General features: G+C 40.8%; 1 protein-coding gene across 1 annotated transcript in view; it reads left to right on the top strand.

The window, feature by feature from the left end:
- The first annotated feature begins 722 nt into the window (after nucleotides 1-722).
- The window catches only part of PALMD (palmdelphin), a 70,979-nt gene continuing 45,537 nt past the window's right edge, over nucleotides 723-26,164 (top strand). Inside the window, exons 1-2 of the mRNA XM_054038066.1 lie at nucleotides 723-975; nucleotides 1,411-1,537. Of these exons, the coding sequence (XP_053894041.1) occupies nucleotides 1,518-1,537 (20 nt within the window). The 5' untranslated portion in view covers nucleotides 723-975; nucleotides 1,411-1,517. The remainder of the gene's footprint in view (nucleotides 976-1,410; nucleotides 1,538-26,164) is intronic.

Raw genomic sequence — 26,164 nt, 5'->3', positions numbered from 1 at the left:
GTGGTGTTCACACACACCCCAACCCTTCTACTGCTAAGGTTTTTTCCTTAAGACCTTTTATCCTGTCCTCTGAATGACAAATATTCACAATCACTATTTCTCCTTAGGAATGTCATTTCTTCTCTCCATGGAGATTTTGTGCACACAGTGATGTTACATTCCATTTCCAATACACTTCTTTCATTTGGTGGAGCAGTGAAGTCAATACAAATTTGACTTGATTAAGCACTGAAGGACTTGGGCCAGTTGGCCAACTCATACATCCCTTCTTACAGGCACAGAGCAGGCCGTTAAGGCCTGTTACATAGGGGGCAGGACACAGAGCCCACACAGAGTTCATTCCTGCTGCACGCTACAAAGCTGTGAATGAATCCTTCCATGTCACAGTAGACAGATTCCCCCAGTCGTTTCCCTGCTGAGAAAGATCAGAATATACTGCATGTGGGGGATCTTGAAGTTGTAGTAGTGAGCTACACTGACTGTCCACCCAACTGCTAATTTACCCAAGCAGTGTCCAGAACAAAGATTTGCCCCAGTACAGCCACACCCACATACATTACACCACTCCAAGTTCCAGATTTATCAAGTTAAATATTTACTAATATTGCTGTGACTAGCAAATCTTTTACAATAACATCATGAGTGTGGGGCTGGCATGTTTAAATCAATACATGATTTCCTAGAATATACCCTGCTAGCATGGAGCTCTAAGCTTCACTGAGAAAAGTGGTTTCTAAAAGTGACTCAAGCTATCAGATTTTGGGGGGGGGGGGGTAAACACCATCGATGCTGGCCAATCATTCATGCAAGCATCTTAATAAAGGAGTCCAATAGAACAGCATCAGATGGAGTCTATCACTTGTATCTCTCTCCCATGCAGTCTCTGACCTACATTAATTTATGAAGTGGCAGTGATGACTATGACAGAGTGAAGCAGTCTCTTGATTTCATTTCTACAGAGTCATGGAACAGAAGGTAAGAGCCCAACTTAAAACTTACATAGCCTGAATTATATTTTTGAGAAACTTGGCACACAAAATTCAGGTCATTTCCTGGCAAAGAGTTTTATACTCTGCAGTCAGCTTTTTCCTTGATGGAGTTATTAAGAATTTTTTTTTTAAAGTTATATATTTACAGTGTTCTGCATTTGTGTCAGACGAGAGGATAGGCCAGATCCTACGCTGGTTTAAATCAGCATAACTTCAGTACAGCTATATCAAATTTACAACAGCTGAAGGATCTGGACATACATTCAAAGTTTGAGCTACAGAAGCCTTAATATATATATATATCTCAGTGCAATTGCAACAATTCTTTGGGAAGGAATTTAACTTCGGTTGTGTTGAATATGAGTGATGTAACCCTCTTTCTATAGATTTCATAAGATCCTGTTTTATTATCTAATGATAGGAGGTTGCAGTAACACAAAGTGGACTTAAACTGTAAACCAGAGGGACCCTACACATCAGCAATCACAGCTTACTTATGTGCTTTTGCACTAATTTGTACTATCTGAAATGGAACGGTCTGTTTTAAGGTAAGGAAGTCTGACTAGCTGCCTTTGGTTTAATATGTATTCTATATAACAATATGGTGAAAAGGGGTGGAAAAAGTTATTCTGAGACGTGTCACTACAGTAAGACAAGTACAAACAAAGTAGACATTTGTCCATTAATGTGCATCTTATTGTTCAGTTGTTTAAAGTCCAATACTTTAAACAACTGAACAATAAGGGTTGTCTTAAGAGTTCCACAAAATAGGGCTTTCATCACTTCTCTCAGGAAAAGATTCCACAATCTGAAATCTCACTCACAGGAAGTTCACATTTATCTTCTAGGGTTCATTTTGTTATTTCTAGTTATGCCCTGTTATTCCACCCTTATTTATTCCTCTCCACTGGTCCTTCAAGTATTTGCAGGCTGCCTCCTGCACCTTAATCACTTAGTTAAGTTATCCATGTTTAGCTCTTTTAATTTTTCCTCCTAAGTCAAAACCTCCAGCTGTCTGATCATTTGTCACTCTTCTCTGAATTCTCTCTTATGTGTCTACAACTTCTTGCAATTGCTCTATAGAATCACCCTGGAGACATCGAATCCTTTTAAATACATGTTAGTTTTCTGATGCCTACATGTGATTCTCCCCTCATGGCTATTTCTTTTTGCACAAGTCCTCCTTTAATATTAAGGCCTCCAATTTTCATTTCAAAACAAACACTCCAAAAAAAAAAAATTAGACATGGTCACAGACATTACTGTGCTTTCAAATAATAAATCAGCAGCATCTGAACTAGAATCTGGATAAAAATTTACTGACCTCTTTCCATACCGTTTCCTCTATCTCAACATGACATTTAATTATGAAGGATTATTGTTCCTTTAAGTTTAGACAAAAGCAGGAGCATAATGTAAGCGATTTAATTTCAGTGTGTTTACTTAGAAGCATTATTAAAAGCTATCCTGGTTTGTACATTCCTAGTTACTATCTCACTTGTTGCCATAATCTTGTCCTATAATAATCGTATCAGGTCATGAAGTTCAAGAATGAACATGGTGACAAGATGTTAAGTTCCATAAGGAATGGGATGGTAATTACTACAAGTAATATTATAAAGCCTTTATGTAAATAAATAGTGGGGCCTCACCTGGAACACTGCGTACAGTACCGGTTACCCTAGCTCAAAAAGAACTACTACAGGGGGTCAAACTTTTTATGCAGAACCCTGTTTTGTCAACAGGGAAACAAATACATCACCACCACCACAAACCCCACTCCAGAACTTTAGTGCTTCAGATAAAATATCTTTCCAGCAATGTCATGGGAAACTGCACTCAGAAACCCAGGCTGTGGTGGAACATAATTTAATTCTAGAGCCCACAATCCCTCACCCAGAATACCTTGTTGCCAGGCAGTATTAGCTCATGTACTTTGGATTTCAGCTACTGTGATCTCACACAAACAGAGGCGGTCACCCAAATAGCTGTGGCTCAAACCATTTTAAAAAGGGATCTCAAACTGGACACCCATGAAATGAAGCAACCCAAGCACAATACCTTAAACTTCATCCAGCAAATTGACTGATAGTGCCACTCACAGAGCAAGGGGGAAAGAGATTCTCCACTTTCAACAGAACATTACAGTGTATTTCATTTTGGCCAGCTACCTCGGACAACATTACTTCCTTCCCCTGATCCTCAGAGGGTTCAATTTGCTGGTGACTGAAATAACTCTAGCGCAGGAGAGATTCATATTAAAAGCATTTTTTCCCAGGATCAGAATACTGGCTGGATTGTGACCAAGCTGGATACAGCATGACTATAAAGAGCAAAAGGCACACAGGAAATAGACACAGACACAGCCCGGCACCGTGTGTATCACCTCAGTGCCTTGGGCATGGACTTTACGATCACTTATAACGGGCTATGCAACTGATAGCAACGTTTATCTTGCACACAAAGCTTCGTGAGTCCACGTGATTTCGCTAATGGAATCATTTGGATGCAGCAGAAAAAGTTCATGCTAGTCTGGGTCTTGTTACAAAGTCCTGTAGAGGAGTTGTGGAGAGGACAGAAAGGTCAGGGTGTTGAATGTGGTGGTCTAGACTGAATCAGAATAATATAGGGTAGTTGTGTGAGCAATTTGTGGCAGTAATAAAGCGTAATAATCAAGGCAGGAATCACAAGCCACCACTTGCCTAGCTGCTTTCAGATGGCAGTTTTCTGCAAGTACCCAGCAGAGGAGAAGTTTAGGTAGGTGGTAGACAAGGCAATACTTCTGGATTGTGTTAATTTAGGACTCTAAGGCCTTGGCTACACTTACCAGGTAGTTCGACGGCTGGAAATCGAAGTTCTGGGTTCGACTTATCGCGTCTAGTCTGGACGCGATAAGTCGAACCCGGAAGTGCTCGCCGTCGACTGCGGTACTCCAGCTCGGCGAGAGGAGTACCGCGGAGTCGACGGGGGAGCCTGCCTGCCGCGTGTGGACCAAGGTAAGTTCGAACTAAGGTACTTCGACTTCAGCTACGTTATTCACGTAGCTGAAGTTGCGTACCTTAGTTCGAATTGGGGGGGGGTAGTGTAGACCAAGCCTAAGCAAAATACAAGAATCTGCTTAAAGAGTCTTCAAGTTGAGTGATGTGGAGTCTCCAGATGAGAAAAAAATTCACAAGCTAGTCTGGGACCACAGGGCCAGATCCTCAGCTGGTGTAAATATTCATAACTCCATTGACTATCAGTTTACACCAGCTGAGGGTCTATGTTGTATTTTTAGAGAAGAGGACAACATAGGCTTGATTCCTCACTGCCTTGTATCCGTTTCATCTGTGCAGTGAGGATGTAAAATACTACCCTTCTGATTGACCACCATCTCAATACTTTGCATTGGTGTAAGTGATGACAAAGTGCAGGGCAGTGAAGAACAAGGCCTGCAGCAAGCACTCTAAAGGTCTAGTTATACCCACCCTTCTGGTCTCTCACACTGACCCCTTCACTCATTAATTTCATTTGCCTCCGTTGGAGCTCATGGAGTTCTGCAGCCACCCTTTCACCACAAATCCTGTACACCTCAACATGAGTTAATTTATGTTGATTATAAGGTTAAACAAGCAGCAAGATTCTAAAGTGCCAGTGATCAGGCAGGAAGTGAGAAAGTCCCTTGCTAAAAAGACAACCTAAATGAACACCACTATGAACCACAAACCAGAAAGTTTCAATCATTGTGCCACAGGGCCTGTTGGCGAAGAGCTACTTCTGCAGCTAGATTACCTAAATTTGATTAGCACACCTGGAAAAAGGCACACTCAAATAATATTGGAGGCAGAATAATTTTTAAAGAGTGAAAAGCAATGCAAAGAGTCAGAAGAATTTGGATTATTTTAGCTCCATTATGCTACAATTAAATGCATAGAGTTTTGTTGTGCTGATAGTCCAGTTCATTTTCCTTGGTGGATATACCAAGCACTGAATAAATTGGACAATTTAAATCACAGAAGAACAGGTGAATTTTGTTTCCTTGTTTGCTTTATAACTTTGCATTCATCTTTGACCTACAATAAAATCCCTGAAAAATGCACACGACTGCAGTTTTAGGTACGGTGTCACACAGTGCATGCTCCGAGGGATCACTGACACTGCAAGCATTTGACAGGCCTCTCAGTTAATGTTCTTATGAAAACAAATAAGTGAAGCAACTGAGAGGTTCTTGAACTTCTCAACATTTCTGCCGAGTGACCTGACACCAAGTGATTGATCAGTCACATTCTCATGCTTCCAATATTCCTGCTAGCAACTATTTTCAGCATTTACACTAAGATTTAATATATTTTAATAAATCAACTTAAAGTGCTGCATTGAACGCCACAGGAAAATTATAGTAAAACATGAATTTACTTTGAACTGAACAGCCGTTCATCAGATTTTTTCTCCCCATAAACTCAAACTATCTTCTCTAAAGGGCCATTCAGTTCTACAAATAATGTCATAGAAAGCAGGAAATGCAAAGATTTTTTTCTAGTGATGTCAACTTAGTTGTGTTTTCATTCCTGTGGGCCTGTTCTCATTTACACTATTTTTTTCCACCTGTGAAACTACATCAATAGGTCCTGAGAAGAGGAGTAATTCTGTTTACACATTTCACAAGAACTGCATTGTCCCCTGACTGCATGGGGGATAAAGTGACTAGCAATGCTGTTATAGTGACCTAAAACTGCCGAGACGAGGAGAGAGAGAAGAGCTAGCGCTGCAATATCACCTAACCTCCATCCAAAACTGCAAAAGGCCCTTTATAGGAGCACTGTATGCATCGTCTCGCACTCTGGCTGTGCCTGACATTTGACAGTGCCCACTTCCAGTGCTGGGTCAGCCAGCTAATAGGAGAGCTGGGGATGCCTTTGCAGGTCTACAGCTCCACTCTGAGATAGGCATTTAACCACCAAAGACCTGGGCTTCAGTTTCCATTGGAGGCTACTGATGGAATCTGGGAGTGAACCCATCTGTTTTACATATCTCTAGGTGAGGAGGAGCTAGACCAAACCAGTAATCCATGAACAGAGTTACATTTCCTCCTGCATTGCCTGCCCTCCCTCTTTGCCAAATCTCCCTTTTGGAAATAAGGCCACCTCCCCTAAGAATAAAGTCTACAGGAGCATAAAGGGAGAACAATCTTCTAAACTTAGTGAGATGCTTACAATGCTCATTTCTATGCAAATTTCCAGAATGCTCTACTAGCTCACAACTATTTCAGACAAGTGTCCATTCTACTTGGGTATTCACGGTAAACTCACCTTTGTGCTTTGTCTATATACCATGCGCAATTACATACTTTCCATACAATGGGCAGAAGCACAAGATGCTTCCTTCAGTAAAAAGTTTCCATTAGGCTGGGAACAGATAGAATTGGCACTGCTGGCTGAAGAAACAGTGAGTCAGAAAATGCATCATCTGTTACTTAAGAGCACAAAGTGGAAAACTAATGAGTGTTACTGTTAATCTTGAAGCATGGGTTTGCCCATCAATTAGTGTTCAGGTGTGAAGGCTGCTTGGTAGCAAGTTCTGTATTTGCAGCTAAATATTTGTGTAGCACCTGGATGGAATGCCAGGCATGTGACTTGCATTTGCTACTTGTGTGGATTTGTTCTACTGAAGTCACCTAAAGGAGCTTGCTAAACCAGTGAGATCAGACTAGAAATCTAATTCAAGGATTGTCAAGTGTACAGCAGCAAAACCACACATTCTTTAGAGAAACAGGCAGCCACAGAGAAAATGCCATGGCCAGTAGCAAAGATCTGGGGTTGGATTATGCCTTGGCCATTATGTGGGTACACAGACATGTGCAAAAAACAGCTTCTACTATATGTCCTGCTTCTAAGTGGGAAGGCCCAGTCCCTGCACTCAAGGGAGCACAGATTTTTCACCCTTGAGGTGCAACCCATGCCAGAAGTTGAGTTGAAACCAAATCCTTCTCCACTTGTACCGCGCAAAAGAACAGACTAAGAGCACCGAGCCACATCCTGACCTATCCCTGAGAGTGCTGGGGAGCTCCTTGTGGGATGGTGCTGCTTGTTACTTAACCCTCAGACAGGATTGTGTACAGAATACCCTGTTTAGCCATTTCACTGGTTGCTCTACTTACTGCTGTATGGTGCTGCCTCCTGATGGTTCTGGGGATTAGATCAGTCAGGTTGATGCCCCTTCCAGCGATTATATCCTCTCAGTTTCTCCTCTGTAGCTCCTCTCTGTCTCAGGGGCTGCAGTTGTCCACTTCATGACTCCACCCAGGTCACAGTTGTGATATCCCCTCCCAGGGGGCAGAGAGGAGCACATCAAGGTTCCTGCTCTCCAGCAGTCCCAGGCAGTATTCTGCTTCACAGTGGCAGGCCCACCCTCTACTCTAGGTTCTGGTTCAGGGACCCTCTACACAGCAACCAAGGTCCATTCCCTGCACCTTTCTGCCTTTCCTTGTGTCGTTTCCATACTTCCTGGCCTTTCCCATTCCTCTGGGTTTGCCAGTCTCTTCCATCCCTTCTCCCAGGGAGTAACTTTAGGCAACCTGTCTTGGCAACCTCCAAGCACTCCTCCCTCTTCCCAGGGAAAGGCTGCTTCTCTCTCTCATTAGCTGCATCCAACTTAAAGCTCCTCCATTTGCAGCCTAATTAGCTTATTGGGGCCATCTGGCCCAATTCAGCTCTTGCAGGGCCAGTGTGTGGAGCACATCCCATCTCCAGCCAGTATTTTTGGCATTAGGAGTCCTTTAAATGCAGTAACAGAGATGGAATAGCACCAGTAAAATAACCTCCACCCTAAACAGCCTGTCTTCTCATTAAACTACAGTATAGTGACTGTTCAATCAGAATGCTAAAGTGTTTTCATATGATTTATATTTTACTGACTGATGAGAGGAGAACACTGTCACATATATCCATAGCAAATCAGACTTAGAGAGAGGGACCAGAGTGACTCATGCTGAATAATAAAGGAACTGAGCTGCAATGCAATAATTTAAAGAAAAGCTTTCAACATGGATCCTCCCTGAGGGCTTTGTTGAACCCTCAGTGCTCAGACAAATTCAGCTATATTATAACTCCAACTTCAGTAGTTACACCAGGGATGAATTTAGTCCAGCTGGCTTCTGTCTCTTCTGCCTCACTATTATATTCCAAGTAGTAAGTTAAAAGTCTCAAGAGGTACTAAACAAATCAGGTTTCCCTCTCCCCTAATGTACTGTATGCAAACAAGAGAGTTCCCCAGCAGATTCAGAATGGCCTTGCTGATTTGTGTCTTGGCTACCACTTGCTCACATGCTGCTGCGGGAGAGCAAAGATTCATCCTTTCCAAACAAATCCTCTCCAATTGTCCTTACAGCTGGAGAGTAACTTAAACAGTGCAGTGAAACTTACCAGCAAATGAATAACAGGAGTACTTGTGGCACCTTAGAGACTAACAAATTTATTAGAGCATAAGCTTTCGTGGACTACAGCCCACTTCTTCGGATGCATATGCATATAGCTATATGCATCTGAAGAAGTGGGCTGTAGTCCACGAAAGCTTATGCTCTAATAAATTTGTTAGTCTCTAAGGTGCCACAAGTACTCCTGTTCTTCTTTTTGCGGATACAGACTAACACGGCTGCTACTCTGAAACCAGCAAATGAATGCACTTTGTCAGGGGGTTTGGATTGGGGGCCAAAACGAAATCTGTTACAGACATAATCCTCCTATTGCTACCATTTGTTTTCATAAAGGCCTTGCACTAGTACTGTTCCAGGGCCTGAGTCTGACACTGGATCTGCATGTGCGGATCTTTGCACCTGGCAAGAACTCCAGGATCACCTCCACAGTCAGTGCACCACACAGGAAGTGCATAGGTCTGTATAGTCTAAGAGGAAGTCAAACAACAAATCAAATGAAATAACCTGTTAACCATTGTACTGTTCATTATAACAGGACCCAGATAAGAGACGTCTCTCATTCCTCCTCACTTTTCAAGATGGCCCCTTCACTGCAGCAAGCTGAAAACTAACTCGATTAGTTGCTAGAGGGCCATTTTTACTTTACTTTAGAATTAAACAGTTCTATGACAATTCTGGTTTTTGACATGCAAAGCTATAAGTGTAGATAGGGCCAAAAATCAGCACCTACGAATGGGACTCACACACACATTCAAAAAGAGTTGTTTCAAAATATGTAGCTCACTCCAAGGCACTTCATGCCTCACCATGATCCCACAGTGTGCACAGAGGGGACCTTCCTATCTAGTGGGAATTTAGCTGGAAGTAAAAAGTAGTATTTCACACCCCTTTCAAGGTCTTAGGTGCAGGAAAGATTTGGATTCTCTATTATGACTAGTATAACTTCACCATATCTATCAAAGCAACAGGCTGTGGTATTTAATTTTCTTTACAGACACCATTCTAGAGGTACCCAGACTAGATGTTTGGCTTTATAAAACTAACCCACATGAAAGAAAGCTATTTTAGAAAGCTAGTCCCAAAGGGCCTACAAATGGAATAAAAACTGCCTTTGTTTTACCCTCTGAAAGTTACCCTATGCAATCTAGCTTCCCAGTCCACTTTTGAGTGTTATAATAACAACTGTTACCTTGTGGTTAGTCCCCTATGCATAGAATAACTTCTAAGCTCTTTTTTTTTTTTTTTTTTTTTTTGAAGCTTCATCCCCGGTGATGTTATAAAGAAGAGAAATTATGCTGCACAGTCAGAACCTTCTTAATGAGACTGCTCTCTCCAAATAATTAAAGCTATAGTTTTCCCCCACCAAGTGAGAGCTAGTTCAGTGTTGTAATCAATGGATTAAAGTACCTTTGAACCTAACATTTCAGACCTGGGATTAACACCACTCGTAGTTGTTTTTTCACAGAGAACCCGAGTCTCCATATATTTATGCTTATGTAAATCTGAAGTAACTCCCTTGAAGTCTATGGAATTAAGTTAGTTTTGAAGTGGTGTCAAGGAGAGGAGAATCAGACTCATTATATTTAATCTTTGCCAAATTGCTCTCAGCTGATTCATTTGATAATACTATTTCCCCAACAACATAGCCCGGAAAGACTAGAATTAATATATGGGGTTTTCATATGTTATTGGTGTACAAGTGATATCTATCCACCCATGCAGGTACTCAGCACCCCTAACCATAGATTCTGAGCGCTGTATACATTAGCAAAATAGGTTTCATTTCCATCATGAAAATGAATAATGGGAATGGTAGGAATAACTGCTGGCAGTTGTCATTGTGAGCAGTCACCATTTCAGGATCTCAGAAGACGGGTACCACCTATTACTACTATAATTTTCAGCTCAAACAATGCGTCTCTGTTAGCGGTAGGCTTTGTATCAGCTAGGGATTGTGCCTTTGTGTTTTTTTTCAAGCCATGCTGCAGCCCATGTCATGCTCCATCCTTACATGGCATGACAACAATCCAGCTTTCTTCATGGGCAGCACTGGAGCTTACCATGATGTGCCGTATGATATACATAGAATCTACCCATCTGCCACAGAGGGGAAGTCTACAGACTCATCAGGTTCAGCTCTGCAGTACCGCCAGCCTCTGTGATTTTTGTTTGGAAGTGCTGCCTCTGTCTCCTGCTGAATTGGCAATGCTAACTGTGCTGTCAGTCATCCCTTTCATTCGATCCTTTCTGCTACAAACAATGGTTTGTCACTCTGTCACTCCTCTGCTATTATTCCACCCGATGCCACAGTGGCTCCTGCTTATTGCTTGCCCTGTAACTCAATTTATTTGTCAGAATGGGGAGATCAGTGGAGCAAGCTGGCCTGCCTTATTCTCAGGGTGTGAGCAGGAACTACTGATTAGAGAGCTTTCTACTTCTGACATGCCACATCTGTTTTTGCTCAGCACAGTGACCAGACTGCAGAATGTGAGTATTGCTTCACAAGCAGGCTGCTTCCTCCTATACACCATCGATTCACCCTATACCCATCAATTCACCCAGCCCGTGTGACCTCTGGTTCTCATGATTCAAGAAGGATGTTGATAATTGGAGAGGGTTCAGAGAAGAGCCATGAGAATGATTAAAGGGTTAGAAAACATCCCTTATAGTGATAAGCTAAATAGATTGAGGTCCTTGAGTCTAACAAAGAAAAGATTAAGGGGTGACTTGATTCCCAGCTATAAGTACCTACATGAGGAACAAATATTTAATAATGGGCTCTTCAGTCTAGCATATAAAGGTAGAACATGATCCAGTGGCTGGAAGTTGAATCTAGACAAATTCAGACTGGAAATAAGGAGTAATTTTTTAACAGTGAGAATAATTAAACTTTGGAACAATTTACCAAGGATTATGGTGGATTCGCCATCAGTGGTAACTTTTTAACCAAAACAGAATGTTTTTCTAAAAGATACGCTGGAAGTTCTATGGCCTGTGTAATACAGGTGGTCAGACTAGATGATCACAATGGTCCCTTTTTGTTTTGGAATGTATGAATGATCACATCCCGAGAGCCCCACTTCTTGGAGTGATAAAAACTCTAAGTTCTGTTCCATACACAGCCATGCCCTGTCCAAATGTAGTGTATTATTTGAACATTTCAGGAAGTATTTATTGCTTCGAGTCAGGGAGCCAGAGTTAAAAGCAGATCAGTGGCTAAAGAAGTGATACTGAAAGTCAGAGGAAGGCAACTAACAAATAGGAAGCAGACTGGTTGCTTTTTTGATTTCATTTTATCCTTTGTTATTTTTCTGGCTCTGCACTATCCATTCTGGGCTAATTTCCCACCCTCTACCCCCAAGCAGCAGCCATCTGTCAATACCACCAGCCCTGCCATGTCTCCCATAATGATATACTTGCCCTTTGATGGACTCACATGCCAATTCCCTACAGTCACCAACCCATCTGCCTCCTTTTGAAATAGCTTGAGGCTAGTCTTACATTGTGTTTGTCCAGGATCTTGACTGAGAGTCTCTCCCGCTGTTGCCCCCATTTCATTTGATAAGCTCTACCGCACCCTGTCAGGCCAGGTCTGCAGTGGGGAAATGTGTTTAATTTATTTTCTACCATTAAACAACTTAGTAGCCAATGTGGGCAGGGTTTAAAAGTATGTTGTATGGCTGCCGTTAAACTTAGGAGGCAGCCCAGGGTTAATCAGCTAACATGTTTTTAAATATGACAATCTTCGATCACACTAAGCCCAAACCTATGGTGTGTTAGTTAAAGTACATTAACACATGTTCTAACACACTGCACTTTCCCCAGTGTAGATAAGGCATCCTCTATTGCTGGCAAGGCAAATTCTGTTAGGCAGGGAGAAGCAGATTGGATCATAAACCCAATGGTTGGGAGGCATTGGGGCAAGGCCTCCATGAAGGTCCATTTATCTTCTAAGTTCCTCAGGGCAGGGACTATTGCCTGTGTTTGTAAGACCCTAGCACAATGAGACCCCAATCCTCATCAGGGCCTATAGGTGTATAAAGAACCTGTGATATCTCTGCATACCACAGCTGCCTGGAGGAAATGAGAGGTTATTTATGGTAGATGTGTAAGAGAAATATCTGATTTTTCTGGGACTTAAGTAGAAAGATACACATTTTCCCAGTGTGCACAGAAAGCAGGTGACTAGTACTGAGTAACATGTTGCTATCGCGTCTCCTAGATACTGTGGTGACTTGTGCTCTATAAATACCTTAGATATAATCTGTCTTTGTGCAGTGCCAGTTACTGAGCCAGATGCAATTATATGTCTGAGAGTCTCTATGCATTGGCATGTCAAATGCTCTTCAGAATCCAACACAGTTACCCAAGTCTTTGAAAATAAAGCAACCTGCGGTTGCTACACATGTGCAGTTATTACACATGGAGGCAAATTTTCAGAAGTTTGACACCCACACTCCAAGCAGATTTTCCAAAGCATTCACATCTCACTTAGGTGCCGGATTTTCAAAAGGAGCTCAGTACGTTGGGGGTTGAACTATTTAGAAAAGTCAGGCCGTAAGTGACAGAATGGGAACTGAACTTTTGAAAAAATCTTCCCCCGGTTATGAATACTGAAAAATCTGGCCCCTCATGCCCTCACAATGACTTTTGAAAAAGGTAGTTGTGTGTGCTATAACAGCTATACAAAGTCAAAAAGATTTTGCTGTGCAGTGCAGAGATCTTGCAGTAGGCAGTCACTTAATTCCAAAGGTTGTAGTTCTGCTGAATGAGTGTATCCGCATCATTCTTTTCTCCCTGTTACCATCCCTCATCATCTCATCAAGCTGACCCTTGCAGAGACAAACAGACTGAAGGAGGCAACAGAGTTGCCTTAAGCCCTGCTAGTTATATTTCCCCCCACATATCAAGATGGTGGCTTTTGCACAAGCTCAGGATTTCTCCTGCAGCTAAGGCAGCCCATATCTGAATCTCCGTCCTCTCAGGGTGAAAAACATCCCTCCTTGCCAATTCCAACTTCCGACATCTGTGAATTCCTAACATCAGTCTGAGGGCTGATTTAGGAGAGCACGAAGATGTGATTTGAACTGTGGCCCTTCAGGCAGACAGTCAGCCTATTATACTTGAGCAGCCTCCGAGTGCAGAGAATTGAGGAGCCAGCCAAGCCGCACTGCCTCAGAAATTTTTCAGACACTAAATCACAAGACAGGCTCTTCCTTTGGCAGAGTGACAGGTGCAGGTTGCACTTATTAAATGAAGCTACTACTAAAAAAGGATGGTGAGCTCATGAAAGGATTAGCATAGGCGAGTCTGTTCAAGGGCAAATCACATTTGCTGATGACAGCTCTGGTTTATGTGGCTGCGGCTGGGAATGAGCCATCCCCTCAGTCAAGGATTCTTCCCAAGGAATTCATTAAAAATCATAAGTTATGGATTCCAACAGAGCGGAGTGGTATACTGCATTGGGAATACAGTAATACCAGGAAGGGAAGAAGTGTTCTGGAGTCAGAATGTTATTTAAAAAGCTAGAGAATATGTTAAGGCTTAGATTTATCACTGCCAATCACAAGGTAGGGTTTTATCCTGAAAGATACTACGTACTATTGGCTTGATACAGTAAAATACTTAGGCGTGTGCTTAACTTTAAGCACATGCTTCAGTCCCATTGGCTTCAGTGGGAGTTAAAGCACCTCTTTAAGTACTCCTTTGGATTGGAGTGAGAAACAGTAGCAGAATTATTGAAGTCACAATAATTCCTGAGATCAGCTACTTCAGTGGAATAATTTTAGCAACAATCAATAATTAGCGCTTTACTGTCAGTTGTTACTGGTATTCTGCATGAACACTAGTAAGGAAGAATTGCTGCAATCAGCCTTCTTGAAAGTACATTTGTTTTTCCAACTGACAAACTGTAGTTTCAGTTGGATTCAGTGTTCTTTTCTAGCCTAAATTGCCATGCAGTGAACCGTTAAATAGCTGTTATATTCCTCCCCAAGGGTGGAATGGATTACTCTGATGAATGAAGTGATTTCTATATACCCTATAGAAAGCATTTTGGAATCTCAGGATGAAAAGCCCAATAAAAGAAAAGAGGATTCAGTGGATCTGTCATACATATAGGGTCCTCCTTAATATAATATGAGAGCCTCTCACAATCTTGTATGTATTTGTCCTCAACACCTTTGTGAGGTAGAGAAGTGTTAGCCTGCCCATTTTACAGATGGGGAAACTGAGCCCCCAGAGTGAATAAGTGACTTAACCAGGCTCACACTTGAAGTCTGTGGTGGAGCAGCTCTGATTCTCTACTCAGTTTTTCCACTGGTGCAGCTCCATTGATTTCCATAAACTTATTCCCAATTTACATTCATAGTAATAGAGTGAGAGGAGAATCAGGACCTATACATTTGATTTAATACTAAGAAGGACAAAACTTCTTTTCCCAAATTCAGAGCCCACTTGAAAGCCCTTGACTCTAGATTTAAAAGAGAACTCAAGATGTACAAGGTTCCAAGCATTAGACTGTAAGCCATTTGGAGCAGTAACCATCTTCCTATTAAATGTTTGTGCACTGACATGTACAAAGGGAGCCTGACTGAGAGCTTAACTGCTACCAAAATAAATGTAATTAACCATCAAGAATACCATTTGCCTCTGTCATATAGCAAGTTTTAGCCTGTATATTTTTAATTTATTTTCCTGATTATGCTAGACGTCAGGCAAAAATTACTTTTAAACATAATTTTCAATGTTTACATAGTACAGGCCATGTTATTAGAAATATATTAGGGAGAAGGTTAAAAATAAATTTGCTCCTGGGATATAATGGTTTCAATTTTGAAGAAAAATATTTCATAAACTGAGAAATTTCAGAATTTTTTTTTTAAAGTGCCAATGGTGTCACAGAACCCAAGATACCATCCAACTTGCCAGTCCTTAGTAATTATAAATAATTAAGACTGAATGCTTTCATTTATCTACAATTCATAATCCTCAACTAATACTAATCTCCTGTAAAGAAGTAGCTGAAGAGATAATTGTATTCAGTGGGTATATTGTTCTGATATGGCTAGCCTTAATTAAACTTAGTTTTAAAATAAGCCATTTTTTTATTTGCAGTATTGCTCATGTCTGTCAGTCACTAGACTGATATTTCTTCAGAGGAAGGCAAAGAAAATGTCTTATTAGAACTAAAAATTGATATTTGAGAACTCTCTGGGAAAATTAGGAGTTGCCACAACTTCTTAAAAATTGCACTAGAGAAACTAAGAACAGAGAGCCTTAGAGATGGCTGAAGATGACAAAATGTCATTCAAGTGTCATGGCTTCATGAGAATATACATATGTAAGTGAGTATTCTGCATTTGTGTCATATTCACATTTTCAGCTCCCCAGCTTTAAGTTCAGAATAGCAGTAGCTCTGAAAATCATGTTGTGTACTGAGACACCAGAATGAGGTGTCCCTTCATGCAGAAATATAGTCCATCATCCAAAAGGCTAAGGTCTTCAGTCAGGAATAGGAGAAAGGCAACATCAATTATTTTTCCCTCCACAAAATCAAGTTTTCATGTAATTTCACCATAATTGTAAATATATCTTTAAGCTGCTCCACTGAGGGAAGGAATGGAAAAAGGTGTGTGCTGGGAACTAGATGAGAGGAACTAATAGCAAAGATCATCTGAGATAAGGTAGAAGAGATGGAAATATAGGAGCTAGGGAAAAGAGTAATGGAAGCTGAGAAAGATAGTGAGAAATGGAGCTCTAGAAAGAGAAGACAATAGGGACTGAGACCCTGCAAATAAAAAGGAATCTGGCTTTCGAAGTAAAGGAAGTCTAAGTCTGACACTAGAAAATATATACTTTAATATGTTAATTTCTTTATTCAGCTACTAGATATCTTCGTATGCTTTAGTCACACTGTGTGTGGTCCCTAGTAAACACTGGAGACAAAGTTGGCACTCAAGTTCTGTAGAAGCCTGTTTTGTCTGTGGTTTCCTATAATCAGGGTCCTCTGCATTCTGCAAGATTTACCACAGAATTCACCCCCATAACAAAGAATTGTGCTCCAGAATCTGACCTTAAAATTTAAAAAAGAAGTTACATAACATAAGAACATAAGCATGGCCGTACTGGGTCAGACCAAAGGTCCATCTAGCCCAGTATCCTGTCTACCAACAGTGGCCAATGCCAGGTGCCCCAGAGGGAGTGAACGCAACAGGCAATGATCAAGTGATCTCTCTCCTGCCATCCATCTCCACCCTCTGACAAACAGAGGCTAGGGACACCCTTCCTTACCCATCCTGGCTAATATCCATTAACGGACTTAACCTCCATGAATTTATCCAGTTCTCTTTTAAACGCTGTTATAGTCCTAGCCTTCTCAACCTCCTCAGGCAAGGAGTTCCACAAGTTGACTGTGCACTGTGTGAAGAACTTCCTTTTATTTGTTTTAAACCTGCTGCCCATTAATTTCATTTGGTGGCCCCTAGTTCTTGTATTATGGGAACAAGTAAATAACTTTTCCTTATTTACTTTCTCTACATCACTCATGATTTTATATACCTCTATCATATCCCCCTTTAGTCTCCTCTTTTCCAAGATGAAAAGTCCTAGCCTCTTTAATCTCGCCTCATATGGGACCCATTCCAAACCCATAATCATTTTTGTTGCCCTTCTCTGAACCTTTTCTAATGCCAGTATATCTTTTTTGAGATGAGGAGACTACATCTGTATGCAGTATTCAAGATGTGGGCATACCATGGATTTATACAAGGGCAATAAGATACTCTCCGTCTTATTTTCTATCCCCTTTTTAATGATTTCTAACATCCTGTTTGCTTTTTTAACCGCTGCTGCACACTGCGTGGACGTCTTCAGAGAACTATCCACGATGACTCCAAGATCTTTTTCCTGATTTGTGGTAGCTAAATTAGCCCCCATCATATTGTATGTATAGTTGGGGTTATTTCTTCCAATGTGCATTACTTTACATTTATCCACATTAAATTTCATTTGCCATTTTGTTGCTCAATCACTTAGTTTTGTGAGATCTTTTTGAAGTTCTTCACAGTCTGCTTTGGTCTTAACTATCTTGAGCAGTTTAGTATCATCTGCAAACTTTGCCACCTCACTTTTTACCCCTTTCTCCAGATTATTTATGAATAAGTTGAATAGGATTGGTCCTAGAACTGACCTTTGGGGACACCACTTATTACCCCTTTCCATTCTGAGAATTTACCATTTATTCCTGCCCTTTGTTCCCTGTCTTTTAACCAGTTCTCAATCCATGAAAGGACCTTCCCTCTTATCCCATGACAACTTAATTTACATAAGAGCCTTTGGTGAGGGACCTTGTCAAAGGCTTTCTGGAAATCTAAGTACACTATGTCCACTGGATCCCCCCTTGGCCACATGTTTGTTGACCCCTTCAAAGAACTCTAATAGATTAGTAAGACTTTTGCCCAACAAGTTATATTCTTCTATGTGTCTGACAATTTTATTCTTTACTATTGTTTACTATTGTTTCAACTAATTTGCCCGGTACTGACGTTAGACTTACCAGTCTGTAATTGCTGGGATCACCTCTAGAGCCTTTTTAAAATATTGGTGTTACATTAGCTATCTTCCAGTCATTGGGTACAGAAGCCGATTTAAAGGACAGGTTACAAACCATAGTTTCTTGCCTTTATAGTTTCAGAGAAAACCTCAAACACTAACATAGTTTCATCAGCAGAGAGCCTGAAACAATAGCTTTGCCAAATGTCATCTGCCTCATTGATCTGAGAGCACTGTGAATTTAATAATTCTGCATCTCTCTAATTTGGCATTCCCAACCCCCACCCCACACACAACAACATCCAAAGCAATTCAGAGTTTTTGCCACAAATTCATCATTTTGCTTCAGCCAACCACGCACCCATCCAACCAATAAACTAATAAATGGCCCCTGTGCAAGACAGCAATATCAGAGCCTTGACACTCCAAGGAATGGTTAAGAGGGTGAGATTTGGGGGGAAGAGAGAGTGACTATTAGTCCCACCAAAAGAGAGAGAACCAAGGCCAAGACTCTAGGTTTGGTTTTAATACCACAGAAGTCCAGCAGGAGAGTAACATAGTCAGCTAGAAAGCCATATGGCAATCTGTGTAGTTGCAGTGCATAGAAAGAGAGATGGATGTGCAGACTGTTTCTCCCACTGGTATCCTTAGCCACATTTCATTCTGCTGCTGGACTTTGAATTCTAACCATGATCACCCAGAGTGCTGGAGGAAGATTAATTTCAGTTTTCACTGAACTCTTCTAAAGCATTGCCAGTTTGCAAGAGGAAGTTGTGATATACAAGCAGTGAAAAAAGGCCTTTCCCATAGTTATGAAGATAAGTTGTATGTCATCAATATGCTTGTTTACTCTTGCAACGTAATGCAACAGAGAAAAACTTTTAGAGATGCTAGTAATTTTCCACCACTGACTTATTAATTCTAAAGCACATGCCACGTTAGTTGAGAAATCTAACATCAGAGAAGCCTTTGCCAGTTGTGTTAAATGTTTTCGGCGTTGTTTGCTTTTAATCAATTTCTATTTAGAAAAAACAAATCAAAACACATACCACTGCCAAATAGATTTCATAGTATAAAAGTCCTCTTATAATTTGAGATACATAATAGTTTTCCTACTGCATAGTGACATGAAGCATTTTGGATGTTGAACAGCTACTTTAGCTCCAACCAAAGTATTTAATTTTGGGAACTATAATAATCATGAGACAGTTACTGTCTTTTACATTATTCCTTCTATGTCAAGAATTTTTTTTTTTTTTTTGAGGACTCACTTTCCTAGATCTGCAACAGGCATATTCCCAACAGTTTTTCATTTCTGAACTGCACAGGGAGCAATCATAAAAACTCTGTCCCTATATCCTCATAACTGGCAAAAGGAAGACGAGAAACAATCTCTTCAGTTAAGAATCTTCCTAGTGTTCTAGGAACCCAAAGGAGACCAAAAAGTTTGTGGTTTATCTGTCCTTACACTGTACATTGTCAATATAGGAAATGTGAAACAGAACCTACCACTTCCATTACATTCGAGCAATGTGTGAAAAGTTGTCTTCACTTTTGAAAGCTGACATGTGTGCGCGCACACACAGACACACACGGGCACACCCCTTGTTAGACAAATCTAATGGTTTTATAATTAAGCAGATTAGAGACAGATGCCATCAAAGATTTTCTCTGTAAACTTCTGTGGCTGGAGAGAGATTAAACTAGGCTGATTACTAATTTAGCCTACAGATAAAAGGTAATGAATGACACACAGCTCCCATTCTGTTTACAATGCCATCCCACATCCACTAATTCAAAGGAAGAATTGGCACCTGGATTAACAGTGCTTATAAACCTTTTTCCTTTATACAGGAAGATCCAATTATTCAGGATGATTGAATGCCAACATAATTGAATAATCAAAGCTTTACAAACCTGAGAATTAAAACAATTCATATCTGAAGCTCTCGCTAACTAGGGACCAAGTGCGTGAGTTGCAAAGAATTAGTCATTGTCTCACAATAGGAATTTCGTTATAAACCAGACCAAAGTTTATTTGGCTAGTCATTCAAAACGTGAATCAGGTAAATTAAAGGCAAAGGTAAATTTCAGATAAAACTGATAAATTAATCTACACATGATATTATGGTATCCAATGGGGGTGATGTGAGGAGAAAGCAAATAAAAAACAAGGGTTAGAACTACAAACGCAATTCAGATGTCTCTATCTTCTGCACCAAATGGTTTTCATAACTGCATTATACACAAATTTTACCTGCAACAATTAAACAATCAACTAAATTACTACTTAAAACAGCAAGTTAAGCAGAGAAATTTTGAGTCAAGAAGAGGGCCTTAAAAAAAATTTATGAAGTCAAAGCATTTTCTTGAATCACATTACTGAATTGTGATTCCTCTTTTAAGGCTCCATGTAACACAAACCAAATCCTAATAGTCTTGCTTATGTGAGTAATCCATTGAGGTCTATCCCTCATTCATTGCTCATAGCATTTTCAAAGCTGGCATTTTATTGCACCTACACTGACAAAAAGCCCTGTGGCTGGAACTCGCCAAGAAGATGGCTTGGAAGCATGGTCTGGTGGACAGATGCCCATGGAGGATTTTTCAGAAGGGCCCAGGACAGCTCCAAGGCTGTTCTAATTGCTTAAAAATTAGTTGCAGTCTAGATACAATTAAGCCAGGAGGCACAGGCTACAGTTTCCAAACAGCAGCCCAACACACACACACACACACACACACACACACACACACACAACTTGAAAGACACAGAAAAGGGCAGGAGTTGCTGAGGTTTTATAGGATTAGTATGGGGAAGGGCTAGGAGAGGTGAGGGGGAGGAGACAGAAGAGACTGGGACTCAGAGAAGAGATGCTGTGGGTTAGGGGAACAATATCAGGAAGAGTCTCTAGTGCAGCATGTGATCATGCTGGGGCTGATACATCATGAGACAATTTAGATAGGAGCCAGTAGGCCAGGGGTAGTCAATAGGCATACCATGGGTCAAATCCGGACCATCAGATGCTTTTGAACAGACCCCCCCCAAAAAAATGTATTTACTTATTATTATCAGTATTGTTATTATTTTCTCTGGAGTCTGGACCTTAACTATACCTTGACCAAAAAATTTGGACCTTGACAAAAAATAATTGACTATATCTCTGAAGGGGAAGCAAGGCTCAGAAAAGGAGGTGCATTTACCATCCTAACAGGATCTATGAACCTTGAAGGACTTTCATCATCCTAAGGCACAGGTCACACAGGGATATAGGTTATTCTACCCTTTCTATTCAGGTTCTCGTACCACACTCAATATAGTGGTATTTGTGTGCCTAGACTCACTGCTAAAGTCATCCAGCATCTCTGTACAAGCTGAAGGGGGAGCCATGGAGACAGCCATGCCTTCTCTGTAATAGTCAGGGTCACCATAGCTTCCAGTAATTCCTGCCACTTGCCCTTTCAAGGGACCCTCTCTGTACCTAGGAGATAGCTTAAAGGCTACAATCCACAAGGGTTTAAGCTTCCCTATGGATAGATAGATCCAACACCAAATTATATAGTTATTCATTGCCATGGATCTCTTCCCATCTGTACTGAGCACAGCACACACATGTTCTGAAGGGACCAAGGGGAGACAATACAGCCAATAAATAGACCACATACCTATTCCATGGATAGATGGACAGTTATGGTGGCTGTCTACCCAAGACCATGTCACAAGTTTTATACCCTGCCATAGACCCACACAGCATTTATCCAGGACATAGCCTGAAGGCACAAACTCTACATACTATCAGCACAGAAGGTTCGTAAATATTTGCCCAGGAGCTCATCCTTGAGAAGGAGCATTTCTGTCATTCTGGTGTAAGTTTCTTAGTCTCCTTAGATAAGCTTCCTTTTGTCTGTCCCCATTCTCTCTGCTATCTCCCTCATGACCTATCCCTGTATATGGCAAATCTCCAAAGGTGCCTAAAATAGCATACGTTTACCCTGCTCACCACTGGTATCCAGGCCTCAGATGTGATGTGCTAATTTACAACTGGCAGGTTTCTATTCAACTCCGACTCCTCAGGTAATTGGCATGGGTGCAAGCACCAGGTTCTCAGGCAATTTGGGTGTAGCCAAACACCAGCTTTGAAAATTCCCTGGGTGCTCAACTCCCATTTTAGCCCCTAGATCGAGACTTACATTGTTATTTGTGCTTCTTCAAACTTTTTAAGAGGGTGAGACACAGTGAGTAGAAACTGTTCCTTATCCGCTTCACATTCCACTTCCACTACATTCCAACAATGTGTGAAAAGTTGTCTTCACTTTTGAAAGCTGACCAATTCTCCCTGTTTATTTGATGCTATTTCTGAAGCGCCATGAATTTAGAGGCTGGTGAGGCCATTTTACTGTCCCAGCAGGCTTCAGGTGCCCCATGAGAGAATTGCTGAGGTGACTTGAATGAGTGACCTTAGAGCAGCAGGGAAAGATAGTGCATTTAGAAATAGGGAGAACAGCGGAGCACAACATCATCTAGCGGTGAAGATGTGAAAATCCCAGTGCCTGGGTACCCAGCAGAACTGAATACATAAATGAAACAGGCTCCCAGAGCGGTTAGATTTACAGAAAGCACCATCTCATCCTACTTTGAAAATGCCTTGTCTGAGTTTACCAGAACTACTTGCTCACATCCTCTGCAGAGTGTCCAAAGGGGGCCATTTGAAAACTCCCCTGGGTGTCTCCTACATGAAACATAAAACTTCAAGCTTAGAAGCTAGTTAATTTTGCCAACTCATCTCTAGGCCTCCTGCTGACTATTGCCACATGGGAATAAGAGTTATGTTGTGTTCTGTATGGGCTCTCTACACCTTTATTACAGGAAATAAGATTCTATCTCACTACCAGGTTAGGATGCAGTCCTCCAATAGAAAACTTTAGCTGTTAAATTGAAAAATGTCTTAGCCAGGGCTGTCCAATTATTCTCATTCCTGTCTCCTCAAAACTGTTTGAATTGCATTAAAAATTGACCCATGCCCTCACTGTGATCAAATATTTCTGAAGGGATACAAGCAGATTCCAAATTGATGTGATCAAAATTATCAGATATACAATTTGCTTAGAATGCTATTAATCTAAAATATAAAAATAAATCAAACAAACTATTAGCAAATGGGCACATTTCTGTAGTCTTTATTTGAGCAGAATTCTCATTTGAATCTGGGTCTTGGAATGTGTGGTCTTTATGGAATTTAGTGACTTTGATGCTGTTAAGGAGTCAGACTGGATATCCCACACAGGGCTTTTTGGGGCCAATTCTGCCAATGGGCCCTGATCTAGCAAAGCATGTAAGCATGTGCCTAACTTAAAGCATCCAAGTACTCCTATTGAAGACAAATGTGACTATTTGCTTTTCAGGGTCTATATGAGGGCAGAATTTGCAGATAATGAAAAACCTTGTAGAGAAAGAGTCCTATATCACATGCAGAGAATATCACACCTCACTCTTGTACAATGTTTTTGTTCTATAGATCTCAAAGCACTTTACAAAAGGAAGTAAATTTGATCATCCCTGTTTTACAGATGAAAAAATAAGAGAGACAGAAAGATGACGTGACTTACCCATAGGCACCCAAAAAGCCAGTGTCAGACCCAGGAATAGAATGCAAGTTTTATATTTAAAGGGGACAGAATGAGAGCTTTAAGGGGTTTGGGGACTTAAGAGTCAATTTAATTTTACTTATTCAGGCTTGTGTATTGCAATTAATATCCAGGAAGGAGCCTGTAATCCTGGTCAGTCAATACTGTACTGAGATCTATAAGGAATTTTAAAATAAACTCTGAGAGATTAATTCAGGAGTCTGCCTGATGATTAACAGGAATTAGTTCTCAAGATCTGCACCAGCCATGAAATAATTCCATACAATTAAATTTGTTAAAAATAATCAGCTTATAACAATAATGACCTTGATGTGGGGCATTTCCTGGGGATTAGTGGCCACATGAGTCTCCTTGGCTATGTTTTAAGCCATCTAGTCCTTCCAGCTGGTCATTAAGTCCTAGGAAATGCCATCCACCTCTTGCATCATTGTCTAAATTGATGCTGTTAAAAAGTCATACTTCAGCTTTCTTACTCCAGTTTAAATTTAGGGTTAGGGTTAGGACCCGCTGAGTCCTGTGCTCAGATTTACCTTAGGAGCCAGCCTCTTTAAAACTACCTGCACTGCACACTTTTAAAAATAAAAATATATAAATAGAGAGTATGTCTACACTGCAGTTGCAGCTTCACTGCATCGGGACCTGAGCTATCTAAATTAAAGCTAGCTCGGGTTTGTCTACACAAACTGCAGTCACACCCTGTGACTGCAGTGTGAACATATCCTGAATCTTATCCTTATTGTCCCCATGTATCACAATGCTGTAAGGAAGGTGAATGTAACCAGTGGACACCTTACCCAGAGCAGAATGCCCTCAGGAGTAATATACTGGGCCTTATTCTTTAAAAGACTGGTGTATAACCCGTATAACTCCATTGACTTCAGTGGAGTGTCTCCTCATTTCAGCCAATGAAAATGAGACAAATATGAATATCTGGTGCTTAGCTGTAGTGTTACCAAACATAATGATGTAAGTAATTAATAGTACTTAGTCTGTGAAATTAATGATAAAAGTCATAAATGGGTGATACTAGACAACAGCATTAAACTGTGCATTCTTTGCTTCTGTATAGTTCTCACTATTTTGTGATATTGGTCACAGTAAAAGCTGGTTAAATAAATACACAATTGTGTAATTTGTGAATAATTTTAGAGAATTAAAGTGAGAAGTTCAGTTTCCTGTTGGTTGTGGGATGATGACATTTGTTGTTCATGAGTATTTAGATTATTTCAGGTATTCATGAATCTTTTGCAAATGTTAGCATGAAAGATGTGCTATTAATTGTTCCTTTATTTAAAGAGATCCAGTCATCGAGCAGAAACAATCCTGTGTAATGTAGGTGACATGAACTGCATTACAAATATAGAAGACTGAAGAGTTGAAGTGAATTCTTTGAGAATGACTGATGGGATGCAAGTTGTTCTCAGCCTATTTGGTGGATACTTACCAATATTGAATACATTAGCCAAAAAAAGTCAGGATTGGTTTGCAAAGAATGTTACTTGCTACCAATAATTTGTTCAGCTCCACTGACATTAATGTTACACATTAGCTCCTGCCATTTATTTTTTCCTCTTTAGTACTATGAAAAGCTTAAGCAAAGTGACTCCCGTGTTAGCTGGTTTTCTGACCACCCACACTCTACAGCATAGTGCGGAACTGAGAGCATGGTAGGGATTGACAGATGTCTGAAGTCACCATTCTTTCAAGCAGTTTTAAATTTCAAACAAACAGCTGGGTGCATAAAGGAAGTAAACAGTAGCTAGACAACTGTTATACAGCTGACCAAAGCTCAAAAAGTAAGTACAATATGTTTTGAAGCTAGGGGAAGGTTTAAGCAAAGTACTGTTGGGAAAGTCTCCATACATTGTAACACAAGTGCAGATAATCCAAAGACTTTATTTCATATGTAGCTACATGTGTTACATATTTGCAGGCCATACAACTGCATGAATGTTTTCAGTAAATTTAAGCATTCCACAATCAGTGTTACATCTAAAAGGACTGGGGATGGAGAGAAAGAGAATGGACGCTCACCTCCACTGAGCTTTATAATTTACTTAAGATCCCAATCATTCTCTTGCTAAGACAAAACTCCCACTGGAATCAGTGGGAATTTAGCCCAAGTAAGACTATTAGGACTGAGCCCTAACTTTTGTACAGAAATCCTGACTTGCCTTACACACCTGCAGGCTTAAAAATGATTAGCCATGAAATGGAGGCCATAAACAGCAGAGTTCCAAGGCAGAGGGACACTGCTCATCCGTGAGCATTGTGGAGATCTCAGTAATGGATCTCTACAGCCCCTTACTGTGCACCCTCACACTACTGATCTACTGGGCCAACACCCCAAATGGAAGGGGAACAGCAGGCTGCATCTGCTTTCCCCCAATGCTCTGTTTCAATAGCTGTACCCAGCTGCATAGGTTCAGCCTCAAGCCATCTAATGTGTGTGTGCGCGTGCAGCATAGTGCTTTTATGTGAGCTTTGCTCCATTCCCTAGGGTTTGACCTCACTTACAGTGTATTTGATTTCAGCTAAAATGAAACAACTCCACTACAACAACTAAGGC

Source organism: Malaclemys terrapin, chromosome 8, assembly GCF_027887155.1.
Source record: "Malaclemys terrapin pileata isolate rMalTer1 chromosome 8, rMalTer1.hap1, whole genome shotgun sequence".
NCBI lineage: Eukaryota > Metazoa > Chordata > Testudines > Emydidae > Malaclemys > Malaclemys terrapin.
The sequence above is the reverse complement of the archived record's forward strand: the minus strand, read 5'-3'. Positions and strand labels throughout refer to the sequence as shown.